The 21,080-nt window shown below is 37.4% G+C and overlaps 3 protein-coding genes across 6 annotated transcripts; 2 read left to right on the plus strand and 1 right to left on the minus strand.

Annotated features, from left to right (window-relative positions):
- The first annotated feature begins 1,223 nt into the window (after window positions 1-1,223).
- LOC6579905 (trehalase) lies at window positions 1,224-16,889 on the plus strand. 4 transcript variants are annotated; one of them, XM_044010742.1, is made up of 7 exons: window positions 1,224-1,548; window positions 12,670-12,853; window positions 12,922-13,800; window positions 13,870-14,268; window positions 14,330-14,471; window positions 15,350-15,433; window positions 15,524-16,889. In XM_044010742.1, exons 1-6 carry the CDS (start codon window positions 1,535-1,537, stop codon window positions 15,430-15,432), a joined length of 1,701 nt encoding a protein of 566 aa, XP_043866677.1. In that variant the 5' UTR covers window positions 1,224-1,534; the 3' UTR covers window position 15,433; window positions 15,524-16,889. The 4 variants fall into 4 exon arrangements, 2 of the variants coding, with proteins under 2 accessions (XP_043866677.1, XP_015019456.1); XR_001449263.3 differs by lacking the exon at window positions 1,224-1,548 and adding an exon at window positions 11,110-11,654 and having other exon boundaries at window positions 15,360-15,433; XM_015163970.3 differs by lacking the exon at window positions 1,224-1,548 and adding an exon at window positions 11,110-11,654.
- LOC6579906 (rab GTPase-binding effector protein 1) lies at window positions 16,138-19,011 on the minus strand. The gene is made up of 6 exons (XM_002005743.4): window positions 18,759-19,011; window positions 18,170-18,699; window positions 17,280-18,109; window positions 17,079-17,214; window positions 16,906-17,022; window positions 16,138-16,812 (listed from the first exon to the last, which is right to left on the minus strand). The coding sequence occupies exons 1-6, from the start codon at window positions 18,805-18,807 to the stop codon at window positions 16,537-16,539; spliced, it is 1,938 nt and encodes a 645-aa protein (XP_002005779.1). The 5' UTR covers window positions 18,808-19,011; the 3' UTR covers window positions 16,138-16,536.
- A 267-nt stretch (window positions 19,012-19,278) lies between these two features.
- On the plus strand, window positions 19,279-21,073 carry LOC6579907 (protein LTV1 homolog). Its single transcript, XM_002005744.4, has 2 exons — window positions 19,279-19,390; window positions 19,447-21,073. The coding sequence occupies exons 1-2, from the start codon at window positions 19,388-19,390 to the stop codon at window positions 20,911-20,913; spliced, it is 1,470 nt and encodes a 489-aa protein (XP_002005780.1). The 5' UTR covers window positions 19,279-19,387; the 3' UTR covers window positions 20,914-21,073.
- The last annotated feature ends 7 nt before the right edge of the window (window positions 21,074-21,080 follow it).

Below are 21,080 nucleotides of genomic sequence, written 5' to 3' on the forward strand. Positions count from 1 at the left end.
CCATATCATAATGATATACATATAAGCAGACCTTCACACATATACATTTACGTACATATATGTCTCTGAAAAGACGAGCCCCCACAAATAGCAATCTGATATACCTCGCATGATGTGAGTTGCCAAGAGCAGAAAAGTTTCAACTCAATAAGAATGTAGAGCTTTTTGCTTAACTTCTTAGCTACTAAACAGCCTGATTGATTAGCATTTATATTACGGTAATAACTATTCAAAGACTTGTTTCCAAAGGTCAAGTTCGAAGGTCAATATTTTCTTCACAAATCCAAACTGAATGGACTCAAAAACGTGCTTGTTTATTATACAGTTCGCAATTTCACTCATTGCTTCGGAACCGGTTCGCTATGGGGACCGTGTATACAGATCCAACCAAGGCAAGGGCACCTTGAAATTGAGCCAAACCGAATATCTACCAACAGTACACATATGTACATATATACACACGTGTGTGTATGTATATATACACATGTCTGTCATTGTGTAAACTACGCATTCTGTGAGAGGGTGTGAAAACAGAATTGTCATAAAGCTAAACATTCTGTTTGGATAAATAGGGTCCGCTTTTGTCGTCAACATACCAAATTTCAAATACTGCTGCGAATTGCATCAGCGTCAGCAGCGTCCTCTCTGTGGGGGAGGGATAGCTTGGGCAGAGGGCGTATCAAGAGTCGCCGCTACCGGCTGACTACGTGCAAAGCGACAGGCCAAGAGCTTCTCTGCTCTCAGTTTTGTTAACACATACAATGGACTGTGGACTTGTTTTTCGCACGGGGTATACTCGACTTGTATTATAGGTAACAGAAGTGATTTATTTTATGGGCATACGCAAATATCCCTTTCTTTTGCAGAATAGCTGAGCACAAATTAGAACGATTTAGATGCTCGCACTTTAATTCTAGCTTCACTTATGTATGCAAAAGCAAGTGTGGTACAAAAGTAACGGTATGGCCAAGTCGAGAGCAACGTTTATGGCTTTATCTGAGGCACTCATTTTATCATAGCAGCCATTGGCTCTCGTCGTTCTCAACTTCCTCTCTCTTGCTCTCGGGTCTCTTTCGGTAGCAGCTGGCTCTACCCCAAACGCGCTAAAACTTACATATGTATGTATTTTCTGGCGTGTATGTGGGTAAGTTTGTATGTATTTCCGTACATGTGTGCAGCTCTCGTGCAAAACTATTTATTTACATGGCGATCGGCAGTACACTCAGTTTTGCAGCCTTTCGAGAGCCGGTCGCACGCGCTCTGTTCGCAAAGCTAAAAATTGTGTGAAACAAAATTTGTTCAATGATAAAACAAACAACAAGTGTTGTGTGATAAAAAAATACGAAATATACAAACGAAAATCGCAGCATAGAAGCTTTGGCGACAGCTAGCGCGATAAACAAGAAGCAAAAAATCAATATTCATACAAAAGATTCTGGTCTAGAGTACGTCGCGTGGCACTACTCTCTCCACAAAGTGCCAACAAAATTTCAGAGTTTCATTTCACGAGGACCTCAGCCAGCTGGAGCGCAAAATGAATGCCAACGGGTAAGTTGCGAATTCGTGCGTATTTCCACTTCAATTTGCCTCTATGTGCATATATTTGCAAGTTGCATAATTAGTTGTTTCGAACGAATAGAAAACACTTGGCGCTTATTTGCAAACTATAGTTAGTTAGAATGTGCTCTCACTTTCCGCCATTGCCACTTAAACTATGCGCGGTATCACATTGGTAATATGTATAAGCATACGAAGATATGAATTTGCCAGTGTGTGTGCGTGTGCGTCTGTGTGTGTTAAGTGTGCTTGAGATATAAATACACCGTTTTTTTTTCTTTTGTGCTTGCCATTCTGTTTTGTTGCCAAATATACATCTGTCTCTGTCGCACTCTGTTCGCGCCAGAGCAAGCTATTCGTTTGTTTTTGTTGCTATCTCTGTTTAGCTCATTCCTTATTGTTGTTCCTAGTAGATCCACAAGCGTCACGCGATCGATGCAGTTAGCCAGACCCAGCGGAGTCTCATTTAGATCTATTTACTATTTCAAGAGTAACCAAAACGTGTTTCTTCTACGTGATTTTCCTTGTTATTATGAGAAAAAATTTGCTAACGGTTAAACAACTGCTTAATGTGAACTGCATGTGCGCAAAGCGAAAATTTGAATTGTGTTCGAAAACAAGTAAAAATGCATTTAAGAAACGTCGCGACGTTAATATTTGAAACGCATCAATTTCTCAGACGTGACCAAATTCAATTTTAATAGCAACCAAAAATTTAGTTGCAATGCAATCGTAACTTATTGAGAAGTTAAGCACGTGTTGCCGAGCCGAATGCATATGTGTATGTGTGCATAGGTATGTACATATGTATGTATGTATTAACGTAAGGTTCTTAATGGTGACCTTGTAATTGCTTTTTGCTTTGTCACCTTTGGAACAATAATTTACAATCGCCCCATATAATTGTAGAAAATGACAATTGATAACAAGAAACAAATTGTCGTTTTTATCTTTAACAGAGAAGGAAAGAGAGAGAAAGAGAGAGAGAGAGAGCGATGTTAAGATAGATACGGACTAAATGCATTGAACTGTGGATATTAAAAGTCAAGCAGATTAAACTCAGCAGAAATGAAACGAAAAAATAGTTCAAGTTGAAATAGAATGAAAACATGCCAATGAACCTTTTATTTAGCCAACTATGCGATGAGCCAATTCGTATCTTTTTTAAGCACTTCTATAATCAGTTCACTGTTTGGCAACGCACTTGCAGCGGAACCAGTTGGACAGGTGTGCTTTATAGCAAGGTTGGGCCACAGCTGGCCAGACTCTCGATTGGCTGTAATTAAGCTAATTATTTTGGTCGATGTGAATCTGAATCAATGAGAATTCGTTAAGCGCACAAGGTGGCATTTTCTCAGAATTCCTGCATGAAATAAGAATTTATCACATTTGATTTCGATGTTATTCAGACAGCGAGGATATTCATAATAGGCACATTATATTAAATTCAGTTAAGGGATTACTTGACTTGATCGCATATTCCTTTAACTTGCCATTTCAATTTTTCTACTACTACAACTACTATTATACTACCTCTGCACTATTCATATTACTATTATTACTAGTTCTACTACAATTTCTACTACCATTATTACTAGTCATACTACTATTTCTACTACCATTTGTACTAGTTCTACTACTATTGCTACTACCATTTTAACTAGTTATACTACTCTTTTACTACCATTTTTACTAGTTCTACTACTATTGCTACTATTTTTGTCAATATTAATACAACTACTTCTACTATTAGTACTAATCGATGCGTGCGGTACCCAATAAGAAAAGTCTAATGGCAGTGCTGTTGATAACGGCTATCGATAATGGCTATCGCTACTGTTAACATATATGCTTTTATCAATTTGATTAGTTTAAATTATGTACTCTATGAAATGGTGATCTCGCAACTCAAGAATAATGGAACTTTTTTTTAAGAATTATTAAGTTGATTTTCCATAGTTCTTTCGAGCTGTAGTCGCAGCTTTAAGCACGGCTCAGCAGATCAAAAGCTGTTGCATACACTCGGGCGGTGCATGCAATTCGACGTGTGATAAACAAGCAAAAGCCGGTTGCTATGAAACTTATCCGTGCTGTTTAATTCTTATATGACCGGCTAGTTGCTATGACGCGTGTCAGGTGCGTTTCGGTATGAAATTAACAGAGATGTTCTTTAACATATCCAGCGAATCGAAAACTACTGCATACTCTTGGGCTGGACGTTTAATCTGTTTAAAAACATGGAAGCGAACAATAGCTTGCTGCTATGCATGATGTAAACTTTAATCAAATTAATAACGTATTTAAATAATTGACTTCCCATATTTAAGTATATTGTAGATTTTTTGAAATATTACAAAATAGTATAGCAGTATTTGAAATATTTATGATTCCAGTCCGCAGCAAATTAACAAAATAATACTATAACAATTTCCGTATAAATAAATTCAATTTACGCTCATTTAAATATGAGTTCAATTGAATTTACATTTATGTTGATCGGCATGTAAGCCAACACTTAATTAAACACTTATGCAAATGTATGAATACGTGGAAATAGATAAATCTAAGTACACTCAAAAGACGATTAATGCGCCCAGCAGGTGTTCAATCAAACGGTAAACACGATTTGATCTAAAAAAAAAAAAAAAAAAAAAAAATAAGTAAAAGAAAAGAAACAATACCCAACAACTCCCAATGGGGACTCTGAGTCGCGCTGCGCAGCGATTGGCCGATGTTGAAGCGGAGCTGCCATGCGACGTGCGCACGAGTTGCTTGCGCAAATTCGACTGTTTGCGCAAATAATTTGTACAATATTTTGCAGCTTTGGGATCTTTTATATTTTAATTGCTGTAAACTGAATTTGTGCTAATTTGCTGGAATTGTAAATTGTGAGTAAATTGTGTGGAAAATATTAATCGCCAGCTAAATTTATTCTATAATATTAGTTAATACATATTGCGATTTTTTCAACAATAAATTAATGCAGAACAACAATAAATTTTATAATCATTGACAGACGCCTGATGACAGCCAAATAGAAATGTTTAATGCCGACAATGTATGCAAAGTATATTAGGTATCATTTATTTCCACTCGTAGCACTCGAACTGCGCCTTATCAGCCATCAGACAACGCTGAATGCTGTTATCAGGCGCAAACAGCTGAGATTGAATACAGATGCTCAGTCTCGGTCGCTCGGCACAAGCAAAAATGCTTTTGGCTAAGACATTGCGTCAATGGGCGCATTTGAGATACAATTTCTGCTTGGCGAGGGCAGCTCGAAGGCTTAGCAATAAATACAGGTTAGTGTTAGCTATAAAGAAATCATAATTATCTTATCAACTGATGTATCAGATACAAGCACTCGATTTCAAAGTGATAAAACTCGTGTACTGAGCATCCGGGGCGAAACTGCCTATGTAAATCACAAGACCTTGAAGTCAACTTTGTTATCAGCACAACTCTATATACATATGTGTCTCTATATGTATATTTATATTCGCACTTGATTCAGCTAACTAATCTTTATACCCAATCGCATTCTGCTACATACATTTTGGTCTAATTTATAATCAGCGATATTTTTGCCTATAAGCTAAGCCATAAATAATTGGCTATTGAAATATGTTATTATTTTGATTGTTGCCAATTGCCGCTAAAAATCAGTGAAAGGGCTATTAATATGTATATAAATATATTTAATATTTACATATAATATAATATAGGTAAAATGATAAGATCTGTGATCTAAATTTCAACTGAGCGAATCTTGGCAGCTCTCTAAACTCTTTGAAAGATCTCTGCCAATATCGCCTAATTTAACCTCTTCCCTCTCTCTCTATCTCTCTCTGTCTCTCTTATCAGCAACTAAAAAAATCTGAATATAATCTTTAAAAAAAAAATAGTTCTCTTCTAACGTCGAAACACATTTGTGCAAATTGTTTAAACAATAGCAATTGTGCAAACAAAAAAACGAAAATAAAACCTCACCAATCTATAATCGCGTTGAATTAATGGAAATATAAAAAATTTAATAACTGCAATTAATGTAAAGAACGAATAAACTCCACAGAAAATAATCAACACAATTAAATTCTAATTCTCCAAGCATTGTTTTTGATTATGTTTTTTTTTTTTTATTATACTGTTTACTGTTATTTGTGGCAACAACTATATGACTATATACAGGGTGTCAAAGTTTTACTTAAAGTATTTAATTCGATTTAAATTTAAGCACTTTACAAATATTTTTCTAATGGAATATTCATATGATATTCAAATTTAAATATTTGATATAATCTTTTTTCATATTGAAGCTTGGCTAATTAGTTCACAAATACATATATTTTATTCATATAATAATTTTTAATTTTTTCATACCCAAATTTAAGTATTTTATATAATTTTTATTTTCATATTTAAGCTTGGCTATTTAGTTCACACTTACATATATTTTATTCATATATAATGAATTTAATCTTTTTTATTTTTTCATATTTAATTAAGTATTTTTCTTTAGTAATTTTTTGTTTTATTTTTTTTTATTATTTTATTGGCTTTTAATTTATGTTAAGTATTATATTCGTCATTTAATTGTCTTGCTGAACAGTGTATTCAAGTCGATTGTGATTGACGTCGCTCTGCTTGCTCAACATCTTATCAGGGATGGACTGAGGTAAAAGGGATTAAGTCGAGTTGCTTCCAATGCCACAACCTCTTGAGATTCCACACTGCCTGTACTCCGATTGAATTCAGTGTCAAGTGCAGAATTTTGGATAAATGGGCATATCGCTCTTATCTCTTACGATTTAAGATTCTCGCCGATATGAGAAGAAGTAGTTTATATTTAATCTCAAGGCAATTAAGAAGATCGCTTGAAATTTGAATTTGACTTTATAAAAGACAAATTCAAAAACAAAACAAAAATACTTTTAGCCTTAACCCGAGTTCAGATCGCGATTCAAGTTTGAAAACCAGTTAATTCACCTACCCCAGGTTATACGGACCCATATAGGAAGAGAGCTGAATAATATTTTCGATGCAAACAGCTCAAGAAGAAATACTTGAAAGTGCAAGCAACATGTGTGGATAGTTTGCAATCACTATAAATACTCTATATACACTCTATATAGATACTCTATATAAGCCATATCTAATCTCACATTAGAATCTTGAGTGTTTCTTGTTTTGCTGGAATGTCCTTGGATTGGCAGCAAAAGGTGAATTGTTGCTTCTTAGCTTTTCACTTCACACATTCCGCAATTACCGAAATCTATTGCAGATCTTGTCTATCTCGTCTATATCTAATTTCAATTGGCTTCACTATTCAAATGTTGTCCTTGAACCGAAGACTTTTAAGCCACAAGCATTTCGCATGTCGCATGTTTCGCAATTAATTAAAACGTGCTGCTTGGACCATTTTTTTCAAACGGGTTTCTTACTGCTTCTTCTTTTTTTTTTAACTCGATCTTCTGTCAGATTTTTGTTTTTATTATTTTCGTTTTCAGTTTAAGCCAGTTGAACTATTGGTCAAGCGTATAAAGACGTCATAGCTGCTAAGCCATTCAGAAATTCATTTAGCACTGTCAATTGCTGGAACGAAATGCCAAGCAAAAAAGAAAATTAAAATCACAATAATAATAAATAAATAACAGATACTCTAATAATTATACAGCTCGCATTAACACAAAACATTTTTGTTAAGCATTTCGTTATTTTCTTTTTTTTTTTTTTTCATTTATTTATTTGAAATAGCTAATTAGTCTGTATCCGATTCAAATTGGAATGCATATTCTGTATACTCGTTCAAATGAGGAAAAGGGTATATTGGTTTTGTCTGTCCCTCCTTAGATAAGGATATCCAGTCTTATTAAGTTTTGTATACATATTTATATATACATATATATATATATATATATATATATATATATATATATATATAGACCTAAAAGATTTATGGGCTATATAAGCCTGACATGTCAAAAAGTATTTGATTGTGTAATAAATTTAGAGAGATATTAAAGTATTATGCAGTCTATAACAGCTGATTGAAATGTTTTAAGTGGGATTTCCATTATAATATATGGTTAATAAACAGTTTCTATAGAAACTTCAGTTCTAAACTCAAACATGTTTAGATCTCGATTGCTATGGGCAGATTGAGTGCTTTAACTATATTTTATTCAATGAGTGAATCAATAATCAATCTGAATTAACCAGAATTCGAACCGGAATAGCTAGATCGTGTATATATTGACTGATTTCAGCGGTATCGGAAGTATTATTCATGTATCTATCTGTATGATATTTATGATAACTATTTGGTAATGCCAAACACGTTCCAACTGGCGTCTATTTGTCATCCATGTTTATTGAAAAGTCCATTACACTCGTTTAAATATTTGTTCAGTCGAAACAATGGAACGACCTTAGTATTTTTTTTGTGTTTTTGGGTGTATTATATAGTAGTCATATATATAATATATAAATATTCTGTAAGTACTCTTCCTGTTGTCTGAACTCCATAGCATAATTGTGATATTTATAACTAGATATCTGAGTCATAATGAGGTATATATGCATATAGTAAAAGTCAAAGCGTGAACTAGATATCGAATCAGAGTTCACGATTTGTTCGATTGTGAATGCATTGAATGCATTAAACTTTAATTAAAACTATTGCTGCCATTTGTTACAGACAATGATATAGCAGTCTATCTCGCTCCCTCTCTGTATATTTGTCTCCCTTTCTGTATCTCTCCAATAGCTGCAAATAATTGCACAACTGTTTTGATATGCCAATTTGTAATGTGAAATAAAGTATCTTTTGTTTCCGAATGCCACAATAGATACACCGAGAGTGAGACAGAGATAGTGTGAGAGAGAAAGAGAGCAAGAGCGAGAGCTTACTTCTCATACAATAATTGCTTGAGACTGAAAGAAAAAAGTACGACGTACTTAGATTTAAGCGAATAATACATCATTTGCAAATTATATACACACAGCTCTAACCATATATACAATATACTATAAACTCTGGTCAAGTGAATATTAACTAAATGTGATAAATCACTGAAAGTGTGACATGCGACATGCGACATGCGACAATTCACAGAGAATTTCCCGGTCAATGATCAGATCCCGAAATTTGTACACATACAGCATGCAAATGTAGATTCTCTCTCGCTGTCGTTCTTTTTGTTATGATGTCGGACGGACAGGCAAATAGCCGGAGAGACAGGCAGACGTACAGACGGACAGACAGACAGATTAGTACGTGTGCAGCAAATCAGTTCAATTAAGACTTGTTATAGCCGTGCCCGTCTACTCAATGATATGTATGTACATCCGTAACTCTTTGCGGCGTAATTTTTGGATGTATTTTTCGTTTCATTTACTGGGCTATTTAATCTAAGGTTTATTTATAAACGAAATAGCTCTATACGTAATTCCCCCATTTAATAGTTTGAACTATAAATAAATAGACCTGATGTAAGCCACATTTTCACATTTCCAAATATACATATGTAAATAGTAATGGGAAAAACAGTAAGAGTGCTTGAGTCTATTAGTGCTCGACTAACAGATACCCGGAACATGATAATCTTGAATATCCAGTATTTGGTCAGTAAACTTTGAGATTATACCAATATATATATTTTTATATATACCGATTGATGAGCTCAATCTATACCAGAAAATTGATTTATCTCGTATGGTAGATCAACTTCTCTGTTGCCACTCATCAAATATATATATCTTAGGCTTTGAAAATGTCCAATATGCCCTGTATGTATATTGGGGATTTTCCAGCTGTCTTGAATCCGTCTATCAGTAAATGGAATAGGGTTAATTATTTGGATTTGTGCTCTACTGATTTGATTTTCATTTACATATTAAGTCTCGATCCCCAAATTGTTGTTCTCTTTTTGTAGTGCTTATCATGCATGTGCCCATATCGTAAAGCCCTGCATATGGATGTGTTGGCTTATATATACTGTGCGGTTTACAGTTACATTCAAAATAGATAATAAAAACCTCAACGTAGTTACAAAAATATGTAAATACATAAAAGTCAATTTCGTTTTAACTCAAATGTGGAATAGAAAAGCTCAGGGTTTTACATTTTTGAAATCTGAGTTTTATGGGGGTATTAGAATGCATGCGTCAAGAGGCATTATAAATTATTACATTTTACTTGGGATTATGAGCTGAAATACTTATCTCTAAATTGCTAAAATTCTATAACTAGAATTATTATATTTTTGCATTTTCATATTATAGGCACAAGCAGTTTATATAGCTTATTTTTATTTTTATAGATAATCGTTTTATCTAATATCATAATAGAGTTTTTGTAAGACTGAGTGCTCAGGCACTAAATATTTATTTTGATGGACAGTGCCTCATAAAGTATTTTCTTTCCATACTATATAGGAAAACAATAACATTACAGATAAACAAAAACAATAACATTAAAATTAATAAATTATGAGCATTTTTAAGCTTTAACTGGTTAGAACTAGATTATAACCTGGATATATATAAATAAAGTTTTTTAGGTTATTTCAAATTTGCTTTACAGAGCATACGAATTACTCAAGAATAATACTATATTTGACTTTTAATAGAGCCAAATTCCGGTTCTTCGTTTACTTTAAGCTGTTCATAATCTGAGCTTGTCTTCAATTGTCCAACCGGTTAACGGTTTTTCCAAGTCAAAACTGCAAAATAAAATGGCGTCCACTGATTAACTTGAATAGGGTTACAAATGGAAGCCACTGAGCTAGTTCAATGTGAGCTTTGCGTTCATTATTGTTTTGATGGGAAAATCGAAATAAACAAATATCGAACCATTTGTATTATTCCATTATAGAGTCATAACAATATCATAAATATGTATTGTTAATCGTTTTGAAGGGTGTGTAAATAGAGTAAGTACATATATGCATATGCGCATATACTAGATGCGTTTATCAATTGATAATACGCCCATATTTTGTGGAACGTTAATGGAAATGTGACAGCAGACAAGTTCATTGGCTTATTTTTCACAGCAGTTGAAGGCTGATCAACATTGTTTAGAATATATCATTATGCATCGTATAAGTCCCAATATGAAAATACTTACAATGCGGGTGCTCAATAATAAGGCACACACACATTCGCATACATACACGATTCGGTCTGTTTGGTTGTGTGAGTATCACGATTAAATGAACGAAATACAAAAGAAAGAAGTTAAATGCGCTAGCTACGACAGCAATGCGCTACAACAACGATGGCAGCTAACGGTTAAATTGAAATACCGTACAAAAGGCTGCTCAGCTTCGGCTGAGCTATAATCGCAACTCAGTTGATTTATAAATAGAACGGCCGCCCAACGCCCACCCTCATCGCATCGATATGCTCGTGCTCCAGCTCGTGCTCAAGCTCGTGTTGTTTGTCGTGTGCCCCGATCTCGCTGACGTTTCGACGTCGACAGCGACGCCGTCGTCATTCGGTAATTTATTTTATAAAACGAAAACGGCCCGAAACAGTTAGAAGTATTCTTGCACTGGCAGGGCGCAGGTTGTGTCTGGGTCGTTGAAAAGTGCGAAAAGTGCGAAAAGCTCAGCGGAGCGCGCGACTGTTCGATCGGGATATCGCGTTGAGTTGAGACTTACAACAATTGGATTAGGGAATTACGCTTCAAATAAATACAAAAATAATCTTAATTAGACTTATTACAATCCTACATTGTGGCCACGTACTAAAAGTAGTTTTTATAGCGCAGTCAATGTGATAAATTCAGTATATATATATTTATATAAGTATTTCTCAGAGTTGCGAATGTGTTAGTGAAACGCTTAATCAAAGACAAAGGGAAATTTATAATAAAAATATCAAAGTTCCTTAAAAGAATTCAAAATAATAAAAAATAATATAAATTATATTATAAATAAAATGATCAAAGTAAACCTGATCTATCCAATAATCCTTTGCTGTTGCCTGGCGGCTGTGCCGCAGGTGCGAGCAAAGCATCTGCTCGAATTTATCGCCGAAAGTGCGAATAATGAAATTGAAAAACAAGTCGAAACTTATGATTTTTCCTCCTGGTAAGTTACGAGAGTTCGTAAAACTTTCGCTCACTTTACATACTGTAAGATACGAAAACAAAAAACAACTTTCATTATCTAAATTATTAGTTTTATTATTCTTTTATGTGCATTTTTTTTTTATCTGTATAAGTGTGTCTATATATTTGCTTAGTATATGACCTGTTTCATACACCCATATCAACTGGATTATACTCTCTGTCACAACTAACCGGTCCACAATTATCAAACTGAAACCACTTAAAATCTCGCATTCGACTTTTATAATATACGTACATTTGAAAAAATAAAGAAAATGGAATATAATCGCGATCAATAAACGTGACGGACTATTTCAGAATCGTGCCAGCGTATTGAATTCCATATCAGATCCTATCGCACAGGTGTTGCACTGAACTTGTTCATGCTGAAAGTCTAATTGCCTCATTAAGAGGGCGAAAGAAAAAGTTATTTACACTAATTTATGACGCTAGGCCGTAGGTCTACTAAAGTCGTTAGCTTAATGTGTGTTTTTTTTCTCTTTCTTTAAGTTTTACGGTTTAGCTTTTGATCAATTTTGCTTAAATGGAAGTACAAGAGTACGAGAGCAGTTTATTCTAATTTAGTAAATATTTAGTTTTCTATTTTCACGAGGAATTTCTGAATTTGCATATAAAAATAATCTGGTTAGCTTTTTAAGGATTTTATTTGAATGTAAGTTTCTTCATTATATATGCAGATGTATAAATTAAATACGTGACCAGATAATTTTATATAAGATATACTTCCCTAAAAGATGTTAATCAGATTATTTCGATTTATGATTTCATACTTTTTTTTTTTAGTTGTAAATAAAAACAAAGAATTTATTTTCAATCAATCAACAACAAAAATTAAATTGAAAAAAATAAATCCCAAAATGAATGAATAATTAGTATTACTGAAGTCAAAGCATATTAGTAAAAAAAATTAATAAATTAATTAAAAGAATACAATAATACGACAGATATAAATTGTTCCCATATTTTGATTTCAGCCAAATATATTGCTATGGACCTCTGTTGCATACGGTACAGATGGCGAAACTGTTTCCCGACTCGAAGACCTTTGTAGACATGAAACTGAAGGCTTCGCCTGAGAAGACAATGGAGTTATTTGAGGCATTTATGGCTTCCACGAATAATACACCCACTAACGATCAGATACGGAAATTTGTTGATGTACGAAAGAGACGTCAATTCAATAGTAGCGTAAATTTTCATTGATCGAATCTTTTCGGAACTTGTAGGATAATTTTGGAGCAAAGGGCACCGAGCTGGAGGTGTGGACACCTACAGATTGGGTCGAACATCCAGCGTTTTTGGATCTTGTGAACGATCCGGATCTGAAGCAATGGGGCGTCGATCTAAACAACATCTGGAAGGAGCTCGGACGTAAGATGAAGGACGATGTGCACAAGAATCCGGAATATTACTCCATTATACCCGTGCCCAATCCGGTCATTATTCCCGGCGGCCGCTTTATCGAGTTCTACTACTGGGACTCTTACTGGATCATTCGAGGCCTGTTGTACAGCGAGATGAGGGATACGGCCCGTGGCATGATCGAGAACTTCATGTCGATTGTACAGCGCATTGGATTCATACCGAACGGTGGTCGCGTCTACTACTGGGGTCGCTCCCAGCCGCCGCTACTGGCGGGCATGGTCAAGTCCTATGTGGACTTCACCAAGGACGATCGCTTTGCCATCAATGCACTGGATGTGCTGGAGCATGAATTCGAATACTTCATCAACAATCACAGCGTACAGGCCAAAGGCTATAATCTAGCTGTGTACAGGGACTCGTCGAAGGGACCCCGTCCCGAATCCTACAGTGAGGACATAGAGACAGCTGCTACCTTCAACACCGACGAGGATAAGGAAAACCACTATAGTGAGTTGAAGTCGGCTGCTGAATCGGGCATGGACTTCAGCTCCCGCTGGTACATCAACGAGGAGGGCACAAATGTTGGAAATCTCTCAGTTACGAAGACCCGTTCCATTGTTCCAGTCGACCTGAATTCGATTCTCTACTGGAACGCCAAAATTATTGCAGAATTCCATGCCAAGGCGGGCAACGTGGACAAGATGACAGAGTATGAGACCAAGGCGCAGAAAATCAAGGAGGTAAGTAGATCAAAATCTATGCAAAATATAAATCTTTATCTATACCTTACTCTCTCATGTATTCGGCAGGCTATTCAGGCTGTCCTGTGGAACGAGGAGGCCGGCTGCTGGCTGGACTATGATTTGATCAACGAGAAGCCACGCGACTACTTCGTGACCTCCAATCTAGCCCCGTTGTGGGTCAAGGCTTACAATATTTCCGACACCGACAAGATATCCGCATCGGTGCTGAACTATATTGAAAAGAACAAACTGGACACATTCCCAGGCGGCATACCAAACACGCTCTATCAGACTGGAGAGCAGTGGGACTTCCCCAATGTGTGGGCGCCTCTGCAGTATATTATCATCGAGGGTCTGGACAATTTGGGCACTCCCGATGCCAAGCAGCTGTCGAAGAGGTGGGGTCATCGCTGGGTGAAATCCAATTTTGCAGCATATCGCGATTCGCGTGCCATGTTCGAAAAGGTAGCGTTCGAGTAGTCTATGTAATCTATAGTTCTCTGATAATACCGAAATACTTTTTCAGTACGATGCGGAAAAGTTTGGCGGACATGGCGGCGGTGGTGAATACGGCGTACAGAAGGGCTTTGGCTGGACCAATGGCGTCATCATCGAGTGGCTAGCGAAATACGGACACGAGATTTCGCTGAGCAACACGGGCGCTGCAGGTGAAAACGCGAACTAGAGCAACAACTCTGACCACGCCCCGAGCGATTGCTAAGGGCAATTGCTAAACGTTAAACATTATTTGAAACCATGAACCAAGCATCGACATTGTCCTCGTCTCAGTTGTTACAACTGTTGCAGGCATACTTTTAGTTTTAGATTGAAGCTCTCAGAGATGCTCAAATAGTTGATAATTCACATATATAATTAATATCTGTTATTCAGAGAGACTCGAGTATCATCGACCATTGTCCATCAATAGGCTAAGCTCTATTTCTCTCTCTCTCTCTCTCGCTCACTCACTGTCACTCTCTTTCTGTGTGTCTAAACCTAATGTCTGTATCGGAACAATCAACGTCTGCAACGAGCACAAAGCACAATCTCCACCCAGAGAGAATTAGGAATTGATGATCAGATCCAGCCAGAACAACATGAGAGATTACACACATCTGCTCCACACACACACACATACACACACACACTCTATCTCTATCTCTCTCCCACTATTTCTACCTAAATATATATTATATATCGCTTTTCATTTGTCTTCAACTTTGCCTTCGCCCTCGTCTCGTCTCGCCTCGACTCGCATCTATATATCTGTCGTTCTGTCGTTTAACGCCAAAACTTTTTACGTAAGTGTCTCAAAAATCATTTGTCTCTTATTCTTAACTATATATGTATGTTCTAATACCTGCACAATTTGCTTAAAGTAAGCGCACCACTAACATAGTTCCCATAAAAGATCTTCACATTTACGTAGCCATAGCACAGCATGATAAAAGTATATGGCTTTGCGATTTAGCTACCGTTAGATTTATTTGTTGTTATTATAATTTATTATTTATTAATTATACTATTCTCGTCACACTTTCCACAGGTCCCAGCAGTCGATTCCTCAGCTTATTAGGCGTAACAGCTGTGGCGTTAATAGGTGCCTTTGCCGGTCATCTCATCTGGTGAGGTGAGTCTTAATAACAGAGAGAGCTCTATTTAATATTGTAGAGTGAGAAGGCAATTGCTAATTACATTTACATTTTGCTTCTCATTGCAGATTCAGAGACAACTTTGTTTGCCCTATGAAAATGTGATTCCCTCCTTCCCAGCATTTTAGTGTGCATGTGTGTGAGTGTGTGTGTGTGTGAGCGTATGTATGTGTTTCCAATTAGACAAAAAGCGTTTTCAGCTTGTGTGCGCAGATTGCAGTATTAGATATAAACAATATACAATTGACATATTTGTTAGAGATGTGATGTGAGTTGTACATACAGAATTCTATAATAACGGGCATGCCCCACTTGTTGAGTTACCTTTAATATTAAACTTAAGCAACCAATTGAAGACAATAATGGACACAAATCAATGTTAATGCATGGCATTCGTTGACTACATATATATATATATATATATATATAGAAATATCCTCGCAACCCTCGTGAAGAAAAGACACAATTTGATATATTTTTGATGTTGTTAGTTGTTAACAAAAATTGCCAAATTGTTTCCTCTGATTTATAGTTACATAAAAAAAAAATAAAAAAATAATAATAATACAAATATTTGTTGCATGAACACAACTGTTTTTCTGTCCATAAACAAATGTTAATAATATTTTCCCACTTCTACAGGCGAACTTGGTTCAAGTAACTCAGAGCGTCAGCACAATTGTCAAGTGTACATAGGTTTTTTATTTTATTTTTATATTGTTGCTTTGCTTGCATTCAAAATTCAATAATTGGAAACTTATCTATAAAATAGCTAACACGACATAATAAGACGACATTAAACTAGAGGACTGAGTTACATGCACACGTATATATACATACATATATACATACATACATACATACATACATACATGTATATATATAGAGCATATGTAATTTGAAATCTTAGCGCACTTTTGCGTTTGGATATGACTCGGTTTGATTTGACAAGGACACAAACTATCCACAGATAACAGATACAGATATAACAAAAAAGAAAGAGTGGAATTATCGTACACAGTACATACATAGAGAAAATAACAATAAATATTTGCCAGCGCTTTAGAATAGTGTAAATTAACTAATTCGTCTGCTGCGGCTCGTGACTAAAGTAGGGAGCGGTGTTTGGCGTGAGCAAAGTGTGACAAATATCACAGACGCGGGCAATACGTTTCCGTGGTCCCGATGGCACCGTTTTCGTTAGACATTTATCGCAGTAGATGTGTCCACAGTGGCGGCAATGGATTTTGCGCACCATCACCGTGAAGCAGGCGTTGCATGTGGGACAATTGTTGACATCGTCGTCGTCCTGCCAGCGCACCTCGGTGTCAGCATGCCGCAGCTCCTCCAAGGTCATCTACAAAAAACAACAAATAGGTTTAAGTTTACAAGTATAATTGAAAATAAAAAATAAATATTTATATTTTTACTTAATTGGATTTCAACTTACCTGCAGTTTTTGTGACAGTTTGACAAAATCTTTTTGCACCGTTTCCATTGTGGACAACTCCTCCTGAAGCGTCTTTATCTTCGCCTTATAGTCTACATTAGTTTTTGCCAGTTTCTCCTGAAAATGAATCATACGTGAAATTGACTGATTGATTTAATGCATCAACTACTTACGTTTGCTTCCTGTAGTTCTATAATCTCAACGCGGCACTCGGACAGCTGCTTGTTCAGCTCAGCCTCTTTACGTTCCAAAAGTGCCTTTGATGACTCGTGCGACTGCTCCGCGATCAGCTTTTCCGTGATGCGATCTCTACGGATATAATAGTATATAAGTAATTAATAGATGATTGGCATAATTATATATCTTCGACTTACTGTAGTGTCTTAATGCTTGATTGCACTTTACGCTTATAGGCACGCATTTCATTGTTGCTCTCTTCGAGCTGGGCGCGCAATAAATGAATCTCATCCAACGAGCTGACGCACTTCTGTTTCTCATATTCGCTGCTAACTCGGGCCTGTATCAGTTCGTTCTGCTGTCGTAGAATTAACTCCTGTAGCTCGACCACAGTGTTTGGGAGATTAATGTATTGGTTCTCAATTTCCTCGGATGTCGCCAGAAATCGACCGGACAGGAAGTCATTGTCAGCCTGCAGTGTCTCTAGATGCTGGTTAACCCTTTCACGATCATCAGTCACTCGCTGCAGATTCCGCATCACCTCCTCCTTGGTCTCGAGAAACTTTTGTTGCATATCCAACAATTGTTGCTCGTTGTTCTTCACTTGCTCGCGAAGGTTTTGTACTTCGGTCTTGTGTGCCTCCCGCTTCGTCTGCCACTGATTCTCCAAGTCAGTGCGTAGCGCCGCTTCCTTGCTCAACTGTTCCCGCGCTTCAGTAATCTGCTTTTGTAGTATATCCATTTGCTTTTGCTGTTGCTTCACCTGCTCTGCCAAATCATTGGCACGCTGTTCTGTCGTATTACAGCTACTACAAACTGTACTGTCTTCTACCAAATCTGTTGATGTGGACTTGTGCATGGCAGCTGCTCCATCTAGAACGGATTCTGTTGTTTCCTCTGTCCGCTGTGAGGTGCTTGCTTTAGCCTGTAGCTTTTCGTCTGCTTCACGCAACTTTTCCTTTAGCGCTTTCATTTCTGCTTGCAGTTGCTCAATTATGGAGTGCATCATTTCGGCATCTTCGGGGGCCTGTTTAAACATACATATATAGATACTAGTGGAGCTACAAATAGGTCTAGAGGTACTCACATATTGGTTGGCATTTGACTTGCTTGTTCCACGCGCGTTGCTGTCAGCACTCTCCTGCTGAAAGCTGTTGTTCAAGGACTCGCTGCCTAGTTTTCGCACAGATCCGAGTGTTTTCTTCACCTGGTTAAGAACATGAGGTGCTAGTCCGCCGGATGGCTCAGCTGTAGCTATTTGCTGCATCTGCTGAAGTTGCTGTTGTTGTAGCCGCAGCTGTTCGACTTTGATGCGCTCCAATTCTGCTTTGTATATGGCCGATTCTTCGATGGTGTCCTGTACCAGCTGTTGCAGTGACGATATCTCCTCTTGCGCCTTTATATCCTTCAACTGCATTTCGTTCTCGCATTTTAAATCTGCTACCATGACGTGCGTCTTCAACTCATTCAATTCGTCTTGCAGCTGCTTCCGCTCGGCCTCCTTTTGCATGTACAACTCCTTCATTTTTGCACGCTGAGTATTAAACTCGTTTTGCATTTTACGCATCTCCGCCTGGAGCAGTTCCAACTTATGCTGGTATGTCGCGTCATCATCTCCTGAAATGACGAAGTTAACTTTAACTGAATTTAGCATTGATTATGGGTCATTCACTTACCGTTTGCAACGTTATTCTGGGCCTCCACCGTACTCTCATTCTCCTCCATTTTACAGAAAATGAGCTAAGACAATAATATCAACAATTATGTTTAGTTTACCACAGGGATGCAAGCCATCAGAATTAGAGATGCGCCGCACAAATAGAACTCGCCCATGAAACACTCGCGACTGCCGATTAGTGTACAAGACACGATGAGCTGCAGCAGAGGCTGGCAGTGATTATGCTGGCATATAATCTCCGATTATTTATACTTCATAATAAAAATACATCCTTATTAATAATATATGAAAAATATCATAATTAGGACCTACTTAACAATTCTAAGTGGCGGATTATGTCTTAACGATAGTTGATTATACATTTACCCATTTAAAGGTTATTTTGTAGATTTACTTAAAATTTATTAATAAGATTCAATAATAATATTTATTTTGCTTTAAATGTAACGACATAGCAAACTCTCAGCGCAAATACTCTATGGAAATATCGATGAGGATATCGATATGAGCTATTATCGATTGGCCCGTCGTACTGTCTCACCTCTAATGCACATGTGTTTTGGAACGCAGTAACTCCGAAAGTTCTCAATTTTATTTTGAAGAAACACCAACTCTTGCAGCCTAAAAATGGTAAGTTTTGAACTCTATAACCATATCAACATCCCTAAAGTCCATTTGATTTATAGGTGAAAGGGAAAAAGCCATATATTGACCGTAAAAAGGCTGTCACATTTCACTTGGTGCATCGCAGTCAGCACGATCCCTTGGTGACCGATGAAACTGCTCCACAGCGTGTGCTTTTGGAGGCGAGTGCAAGGCAGTCGCAATCAAAGCCACAGGATGAAGCAACCGTGGATCCAGAGAAACGGCGAGAGGAGCTGAAAAAGTTTGGTATTCACTTTGATGACGACTATGATTACCTGCAGCATCTGAAGAAGCGAGAAAATGATGTGGTTTGGGAGTATATGGAGAATCCCAATCAAGCAAAGAAGACGAACGCTGAGGATTCCAAAGCGCAGACCAAGCTTCTGCTGCCCAGTTCCGTATTTGCTAGTGAATTTGAGGAGTCTGAAGGCATGTTAAACAAAGCAGCTCCTCAGCCCGGTCCACGTCCAGACTGGGATCCAGATGTTGTTGCAGCACTCGACAGCGATTTCGAAGACACTGAAGAGTTGGAAGACGACTTCGTAATGAAAGCCATGGGCAGCGGTGATGAAGACGAAGAGGGAGACGACGAAGATTGGGAAGACGAGGACGAGGAGAATGATATGGACTTTGATTCAGATAATTTAAATGAAGATGAGAACGCAGACGAGATGATGGACCGCCTTGGTCCACTGATGCGCAAAAGTCGTTTTGACGATGAGGAAACCAAGTCGCGCTTCACAGAATACTCAATGTCGTCGAGTGTAATTCGTAGAAACGAACAACTCTCACTGCTCGACGATCGTTTCGAGCAGTTCTATGCAAGCTACGACGATCCTGAGCTCGGAGATCTCGCTTTAGAAGACATTGAGGGTCAATGGCATCAAAAGCATCCCGTTGTAATGCAATGTTTCCAGGAATTCAAGAAGAAAAACGAAGACTTGAAATATGACAAAGAATGGGATCGCGAGCGCATTAAAAAATACGAAAATGTTGTTGACGGCGAACACGATCCAACCGACGAACTGGTCGACTACGAAGTCGAAGACGGCAAAGAGAAGAAATGGGACTGTGAATCCATACTCTCCACATATTCTAATATTTATAACCATCCAAAACTAATCGATGAGCCTCGCGCCAATCGACGTGCGGCGCCCATTAAGATCGATCCCAAAACAGGCCTTCCAGCAAACGTGCTGCGTGGCGGCACCGATGCCCAGCTCACAGCTAAGGCGTTGGCCAACTTGGCCGATGATTCAGCAGATAATGCTGGTCCAAAATCTCTGTGTGCCAAATCGGTGCTATCCACACTCAGTGTCCTCTCCATACGCCCCAAGGACGAGACTCCCGAGGAGAAGCGCGAACGCAAGCGTTTGCTTAAGGATTACCGCAGCGAACGCCGCATCGAGAAGAAGGCCAACGCCGAGGCCTTCAAGGAGGAGAAGAAACGGCAGACACATGTGAAAATCAACCAGCGAACGAACCAGCAGGGCTCGACAATTGTTTAGGCTGCCTTCATTAAATAGTTTTTAGTAAGAATATTTGTTAATACTGGAAATGCTAGTTGTAATTTACATTCATGATTTAGAAATATCCCATTATGTATGAATGTACATAAAAATATTTAATACACATTTGGAAATCAAAAAAGACAAATTTGAATAACTGGCTAAGC

The sequence above is a fragment of the Drosophila mojavensis genome, unplaced genomic scaffold (assembly GCF_018153725.1).
Source record: "Drosophila mojavensis isolate 15081-1352.22 unplaced genomic scaffold, ASM1815372v1 contig_80, whole genome shotgun sequence".
NCBI classification, from domain to species: domain Eukaryota; kingdom Metazoa; phylum Arthropoda; class Insecta; order Diptera; family Drosophilidae; genus Drosophila; species Drosophila mojavensis.

What these genes read in the sequence shown, in the direction of transcription:
- LOC6579905 (XM_015163970.3), top strand. Translation starts at nt 11,503, where the DNA reads ATGATCAAAGTAAACCTGATCTATCCAATAATCCTTTGCTGTTGCCTG. An exon ending in ACTTATGATTTTTCCTCCTG is followed by an intron (nt 11,655 to 12,669) that starts GTAAGTTACGAG and finishes TTTTGATTTCAG; the next exon opens with CCAAATATATTGCTATGGAC. An exon ending in CGCGTGCCATGTTCGAAAAG is followed by an intron (nt 14,269 to 14,329) that starts GTAGCGTTCGAG and finishes ATACTTTTTCAG; the next exon opens with TACGATGCGGAAAAGTTTGG.
- LOC6579906 (XM_002005743.4), bottom strand. Translation starts at nt 18,807, where the DNA reads ATGGAGGAGAATGAGAGTACGGTGGAGGCCCAGAATAACGTTGCAAAC. An exon ending in TCAAGCATTAAGACACTACA is followed by an intron (nt 17,215 to 17,279) that starts GTAAGTCGAAGA and finishes TTATATCCGTAG; the next exon opens with AGATCGCATCACGGAAAAGC. An exon ending in AACTGTCACAAAAACTGCAG is followed by an intron (nt 16,813 to 16,905) that starts GTAAGTTGAAAT and finishes TGTTTTTTGTAG; the next exon opens with ATGACCTTGGAGGAGCTGCG.